This window comes from Borostomias antarcticus (genome assembly GCF_949987555.1).
Source record: "Borostomias antarcticus genome assembly, chromosome: 13".
NCBI lineage: Eukaryota > Metazoa > Chordata > Actinopteri > Stomiiformes > Stomiidae > Borostomias > Borostomias antarcticus.
Genome location: NC_140246.1, coordinates 2,589,606 through 2,597,105, shown reverse-complemented (window position 1 = coordinate 2,597,105; position 7,500 = coordinate 2,589,606). Strand labels below are relative to the sequence as shown.

The window sequence follows — 7,500 nt, the reverse complement described above, 5'->3', positions numbered from 1 at the left end:
CCTATAAAGGAATTCCAACACATCCAACCGTAGCCTATAAACCCTCTCAAATGAAATCCCTCAGGTTGCCTGGATCATCTCTGTAGCCTACTTGATAAGTAGGCTAACCACATATAGGCAAGTCCCTGTTCGTGTGAGCCACTGGTCTCTTTGTGGTAGATGGTAGTTATATAATTTGTTTGGTGTATTATAATAGCTTAGTGTTATAGGCTGTGATGTGTCGGAGATCAAAGCTACGCCAGTCCTCGGATACGCACCCCTAATTAAATCTGTTGCAGCTCAGAACCGAGGCGTGGAGTCAGGGAGTCCTATACTTTAACGACGCCCTTCCGCATAAACAGTAGCCTTCAATTAGAATAAACCCGATCAACCTACTTATTGGTGAAAAGCAGTGCATTTATTATATGGCATGCCTACATCCCACTCAGATTGAGACGGCGCGCACGCGAAAATGCGTCCCTCGCAACAGCGTGCGAAAACCACCCCACAGGCGGTCACAAGTGGGTTCATCACAATGGCCGTCGATAATTCTCGTAGGCTATAACAGAACCGAATGCCAAGCCTGTCCTCGGTGAGCCCCGGTGAGCCCCGGTGGGTCATGAGACGGGTGAGCGCGGTGCTCTGCGCGGTGAGCGCATTCCTCCGGGTCCAGGGAACTTCCTTGCGGAGCTCAGCAGTTTCCCCAAATCTGGAACCTCTGATTCAAGTCTCCGAGAGGGTTTGATAATCATCCGTGTCTAAGATAACCTTCTCTGTTTTGGGGTAAATTATGAAATCAATTCTAGGTTAACCGACTTTGTAGTCAATCGAGCTCAGCTGCTTTTAATCAACTGTCAAAACATAAGGATGAGACTGTTTTTTTTCTGATAGGGGAGGCTGAATGTGGCGGCATTCTCCACCTTTAAAACAAACAATTAACAGAAATGTGTCTATTAAAAACATACCTGTTTATCGGAACCTTGATTGGAGATTCCTCTGTGCGCTTTTGCAGTACTCCACACAGTAGCCCACGGTTGTCGGTGCTGAAAGGGACCGCGCGCATCCAGCCAGCGCGTCTCCGCCAAATGAATCACAAAAATACTCCCGCTGGCAACGATTGGTCTTCCAACTCTCTCTCTCTCTCTCTCTCTCTCTCTCTCTGTGCACCTCCCAGTGTCTCTGCCAGTCTTCCTCAGCACCTCCGCCGCTCAGCGCCAGCCAAGCGGTGAATTAATGCACCTGCTCCACATTAATTAACTGTGTTTATAAATGTTGAAATCAGACTGCTTTCCAACCCGTCGTACAAGAAACTGTATGAAATTAGGATTCACGTCAATACGGCTGTTCCGTTCGATTATGACCACGTTCTTTAATTTTTCTGAATTAATTATGTGAACGTTCCATAAGGCTTTAATTGGTGACGGAAAGATCAAAGACATTGGGGAAGAGCTCGGACCTATGGTCTCTGTCACGAACATGAGTGATGAGAGAGATGTCATCGGGGGTCCATTCAACCTATAGAGCACTACTGCCATCTAGTGGTAGAGACGAATCACAACGTGTCTAAACTTCTCAAATCAAAAACTCAAATTAAAAGGTCTGTACAAGTGAGCTTGCATGACATGAACAATCGCCTGAATTGGTGTTCAAGCTAAAATAATGGAGAAGAGAAAACATTTAGAGTCAAAACAGAAACACAAATCAAACACACATTCCACTTGGTATTATGAGGAAAACTATTTATTGTGGTTGGCTTTAGGTTACATTCCTCTCAAACAGAAACTTGAATTAATCGTCTATTCTTCACAGGTGCATGAGGTTCAGTTCAGAACGTTTCTAGAAGGAACAGGAGATAAGAGATGGTCCTGAAGGACAAAAACAATCTTTCTGACAGACGCGTCTCACAAATCACAGATTTCCCCCCTTTGAGAGAAAAAAAAACCCTCTTAATGTCTTTCTCATCATCTGATGTCAGATGGGTGATTTAACGATACACCAGACCATACAACTCATGGGGATAACAGTTCCCTCAGAAAATAAAAACAGAGAAAGGTTTTCAGTACTCAGACAGGTAGAAGCAACCAAGAGTATAGAGAACCTCTATTTTAGGGGCTATACATAACATATATATCTATCCTTATTATACCTTCCGTATGATAATCAATATACACGTTTTCAGAGACCTTCAGGCTTTACAGTTAGAAAAATATAATTCAGTGTCTCTCTCTCTCTGTCTCTCTTTTGCTAACATGGCTTTCTGATTGAACAAAGACGACATACATTTGGTCTGTCACCGGGCATCTCTACAATCCTTTCACATCTCTTCAGTGTTTTGAAAACTACCTCAGGAGCTACCCCCCCCCCCCCCCTCCCCCCAATCTCCAGTATTAAAGGTAGGATAGAGGATTTTGGAGAAACCAGGAAGAGTAAGCTAGCTTTTGAAAAATGCAACAGACAAAATCTCCGCCCCCTCCGAAGCCTAAACAAATGACACTCACTATGCTAGGCAGGTAGCTATGTTGACAGGCAGGTAGGCCATCCAATTATTTCAAGGTGGTACCTCGAAATGATTGGACAGACTTTTTTACAGTCCTGTGACTTCCACAGATTACAGATTTTTTGTGTGCGTCAGAGCTTTTTTTTCTGGCGGGATGTAAAGATAATTGCAAAAAATATATAACAAAAAGTGCTTCTGAGCCAAATCGCCTACCCCACCTTAAAGGAAAAGAAGAAGAAGCAAACTAAGAGTTTATCTGAATGAAGCAGTGTTATCTTAGAAGCTCAATACAAACTTTGAGCTGCGGTAGCAAAATCCACTAGTGCTGTATCTCTAGCGCTGGCACTCAATGGGTTAACAGGGGTTAACAGGGGTTCACAGTCTCAAAATGAGACTGGCTCAGATCCCCCCATCCTCTAGTCCCCCACTCCTAGGCATTAGATCTGGGAATCTGAGAGGCCTGGATAGGTATAAGCAATGTTTTGCAGGTGGAGCTCCCGCCATGTTGCTTAAACCTATCCCTTTAGATCTAGATCAGTGCTTAAGTAACAGGGGCTACAAAAGGGGTAAAGTCAGAACACAAGTTGTCCTTCAATACGATCCTCTAAAACAGGACTCAGACTGGAGCGCCCCCAACTGGTCAGAAGAGGACCCTGCACCCTCGACGACAGGCGTTTTTTTTCATGTGTTTGTTTTGTTAAATCGACCCCCCCCCCCCCCAAGGGGAAATGGGTCTTCTGCTCTTCTATCTCAACAGGCAGGCAGCCGGTGAAGATCCCACCCTGTGTCGGGCCTCTCCGGTCGCTGGTCCGGTGCTCTGACCGCTGGCGGGCCCCCCCCGCAGAGCGAGGGAGGCGTCTACGTACAGGGGTGAGGGGAGCAGGTCGGCCTGGTTATATACGGGTGTACGCGTGCATACGTGGCGGTTCCTAACCTACGCGCGCGCCGCCCTGTGTGAGCTCCGGCGCCGCCCTGTGCTGGCTCGGCCCCCGGGTGGCGCCGCGTTGCGCGCCGTTGTCCTTCAAACGTCGGATTCCAACAATATTATTTGGTCCTTTTTTTTTTCAAGCGGGTGAAGTCTCTGCTTCACTTTGAGTCTTCCTTTCTCTCTCTCTCTCTCTCTCTCTCTCTCTCTCTCTCTACTCTATCACACACACGCATTCTTTCATTCTCTCGCTTTCCTCTCATCAATTCCAGCTCTGTTCTCCATCATGTTGAGGGGCCCTGCAGACAGCTGCGGATCTGAGGAGACAGAAAGAGAGACAACAGGAGAGACAAGAGGAGCCGTTAAAAAGGCGCTGGCTGGTTAATTAGGCCCTGCTTTAAACACAGCTACCGTTTCCTCCACTCCTCTCTGACATCACCACACAGCCCCCAGGGACTAGTTCTCCTCCTGAACGAACACACACACACACACACACACACACACACACACACACACAACAGAGGAAGACAGATCTTAAATTATACACACGGGCTAGTTTAATTACATCTAAGAGGTGCATCCTTAAACCCCCGAGAGATCTGGCAGGAAGCAGAGAGTCAGAGGACAGGAGGAGGAGGAGGAGGAGGAGAGGGGGAGAGGAAGGGGGAGGTGGAGGAGGAGGAGAGGGGGAGAGGAAGGGGGAGGTGGAGAGGAGGAGGAGGGAGAAGGGAAGGGGGAGGAGGGGAGGGAGTGTGGGCCCGGTTCCAGAGAGCCCTCTACAGGATCCATATTTCATTACCCAGCGAGAGGGATGAGAGAGGGATGAGAAAGGGATGAGAGATGAGGGATGAGAGAAGCGGCCACAGACTCCTGGCCACTCATTAAGGCCCCCGTCAATGAACTGGAGAGAGGACCTATCCGCGTATCTCTCTGACCTCCACACTGATCCTGGTCTCTCTTTCCCCTCCCTCTCCCCAGTCTCTCTCTGACCTGTCTCTCTCTGTGTCTCCCCTCCCCCCCCCCCCCCCCCTCACCCCCGCTAGCTCAGCTCTGTAACAGGTTCAGGTTATCTGAGAGCACCAGGCTAGCGCTGCTTGTCTCCTGGATTAGGCCCAAATCCATTTCTATTCAGCAAATCAAGCAAGGGAACTGATATTCCCATCCCAATTCAAGAACTTAGTTCTCATTAAAATTAAATAGCCCCCCTTCCCACCCAAACCCTCCCACTCCTCAGTATCTCATTTCACCATGAGTCGTAACATTATTAGCAAAAAATAACTGCCAATTTAAAACAGGAAAACAGACGAAAATGACGTTAAAACGACGTCAACCGCTGAGACCAGAGAATGAGAATACATGCATAACTGATATCTGCTAGCTGTTATGTATTGTTTAGTCTCACATATCCAGACCTATCTCCACACTTCTACATATCCAGACCTATCTCCACACTTCTACATATCCAGACCTATCTCCACACTTCTACATATCCAGACCTATCTCCACACTTCTACATCTCCAGACCTATCCATCTCCACACTTCTACATATCCAGACCTATCTCCACACTTCTACATATCCAGACCTATCTCCACACTTCTACATAGACAGACCTATCTCCACACTTCTACATCTCCAGACATATCTCCACACCTCTACATATCCAGACCTATCTCCACACCTCTACATATCCAGACCTATCTCCACACCTCTACATATCCAGACCTATCTCCACACTTCTACATATCCAGACCTATCTCCACACTTCTACATATCCAGACCTATCTCCACACTTCTACATATCCAGACCTATCTCCACACCTCTACATATCCAGACCTATCTCCACACCTCTACATATCCAGACCTATCTCCACACTTCTACATATCCAGACCTATCTCCACACTTCTACATATCCAGACCTATCTCCACACTTCTACATATCCAGACCTATCTCCACACTTCTACATATCCAGACTTATCCATCTCCACACCTCTACACAGCCAGGCTTATCTCCACACTTCGTTTACGCTGTGCCATTACCATTCGGGGAAAGAGGGTGGGGGGCACTGTATTTCTTCAAATTTATTCAAATTCAAATAAGCTTATTGGCAGGACAGATGAAAAAACCCCGTTGCCGCTGTCGGCCCAATCGGATTAACTTCCGTCGCCCACTGACTGGCCAGTAATAAACCAATGACAAGGCCGATGGTCCGTTGAGAGTCAGACCACGACGTCGTTCGACGTACCTCAGCAAGCGGCGGCGCCTCACCAGAGCAGCGCCTTGGAGCGCGTGCTGACCCCTTTGCTCCGCCCCTCCGGCGCGGCGGTGGCGGCGGCGGCGGCCTCCGCGTTCCTGTGGCTGCGCTTGTGGCTCTCCAGGTAGAGCTTCTTGGCGAAGGCGCGGCCGCAGACGTCGCAGGCGTGCAGCGAGAAGTTCTTGGTGACGCGCACCTCCGTCGACGAGCCCGCCGCGCCCTCCTGCAGCGCCTCCTGGCGGCGGGTGGCGGGCGGCGGCGGATCCTGGCGCTCCGCCCCCCTCCGCGTCAGGGGCGGGGCCGGGTGGTGGTGCTGCTGCTCCTGCTGCTTGCGGGTGACGGCGGCGGAGGAGGCCGAGAGGAGGAGGAGCTCCTGTTTGCGCGTGACCGGCGGCGAGGGCGGCGGCGGGGAGTGGCGCCCGTTCACCTCCTCCTTGACCGCCGCCCTCTTGGAGGAGGAGGAGGAGGAGGAGGCGGCGCCGGCGGAGTTGAGGACGGTCTCGGCGGGCCGCTTGACGGCGCGGCTCTCCAGCTTGGGCATGATCTTGGCCAGGTAGGCCGGCGCCTTCTTGTGGACCACGGTGACGTGGCGGAGGACGTCGCGCTTGCGGCGAGACTCGTAGCGGCAGAGCGGGCAGCGGTAGAACTTGATGAAGATGTCGGTGCCGTCCGTGTGCAGCTCGATGTGCTTGGTGAGGTTCTGGCGCGAGCTGAACTGCCGCTTGCACAGCTTGCAGAAGAGCTCCTTGAAGTCGAAGCCCACCGACAGCTTGGAGGTCTTGGCCACGCCCCCGCCGCCGCGAGACGAGGCGCCGACCGCCGTCGCTGACTTGGGGCTCCCGCCTCCTCCCTCCGCCTCCTCTTTCACCCTCACCCCCTTGGTTAGCGTGGCGGCAGCAGCGCGGGGTGGCGGGGAAGGGGCGGGGCCGGGGGAGTGGGCGGGGCTGCTGTCGGGGTCGTCCGAGGGCTCGATGTTCTCCTCCTTTACCCGGACGCTGTTGCTAGGGGCGGCAGCGCTGCCGTTACCGCTGTTGGCGGCGGTGGCGGCGTTGGCGGCAACCCCGCTGTTTTTCAGGACGTAGATCTTGTGGTAGATGCGCATGTGTCTCTTCAGCATGACCTGGGAGCTGTACTTCCTCTTACAAAGCAGGCAGCGGCAAGCCGATAGGCTGTACTGGACCGGGGGCGTGGCCTTCTCCTGAGGCGGGGTGGGGGGGCAGGCCTGCGGGGTGGCGGGCGCCGTAGACGGGGTCCTCGGGGGCTGGGGGGACGCCGGCGGCGGCGTGGCCCTCGGCGTCCGCGTGGGGGGCGACGAGGAGGAGCCGGCGGCGGCGGTGGCGCTGCCCCTACGGGGTGGCGTGGCCTCCAGCGACAGCGGCTGGCCCGGGCGCGTGGCGATGTCCGGCGTGATGTCGTCGCGCCGCAGGCCGCGGTGCACCTCGTCGAAGTGGCGGCGCACGTTGGCCTTGGTGGCGAAGGACTTGTAGCAGACGGGGCAGGACTTGCCGGTGGGCGTGGTCAGGGTGCGCGGGCGGCCCTTCACCATGGACAGCAGGCTGATGGGCACGGTGCGCGTCTCCGTGTACTTGCGCAGCTCCTCCAGCTTGGTCTGGTGCATCTTGCGGCAGTGGCGGCGGACGCTGCGCCGCGAGTTGAAGTCCTTGCCGCACAGGCAGCAGGAGATGGTGACGTCATCCACCTGGAAGGCAGAGAGAGAGAGAGGGGTTAGTCTTAGTTCGGGTCGGCTGTAGCTCAGTTGGTAGAGCGGGTCGTTCAGTGATCGAAGGGTCAGTGGTTCGAATCCCAGCTCCGACTGTCCACATGTCGAAGTGTCCTTGAGCA

The 7,500-nt window shown here is 52.9% G+C and overlaps 1 protein-coding gene across 1 annotated transcript in view; it reads right to left on the bottom strand.

Annotated features, from left to right (window-relative positions):
- Positions 1 to 2,427: 2,427 nt before the first annotated feature.
- Positions 2,428 to 7,500, bottom strand: part of znf800b (zinc finger protein 800b) — a gene marked incomplete at its 5' end in the record, with an annotated part of 11,606 nt that continues 6,533 nt past the window's right edge. The window contains 2 exons of the mRNA XM_084447684.1: positions 2,428 to 3,718; positions 5,650 to 7,357. Of these exons, the coding sequence (XP_084303810.1) occupies positions 5,669 to 7,357 (1,689 nt within the window). The 3' untranslated portion in view covers positions 2,428 to 3,718; positions 5,650 to 5,668. The remainder of the gene's footprint in view (positions 3,719 to 5,649; positions 7,358 to 7,500) is intronic.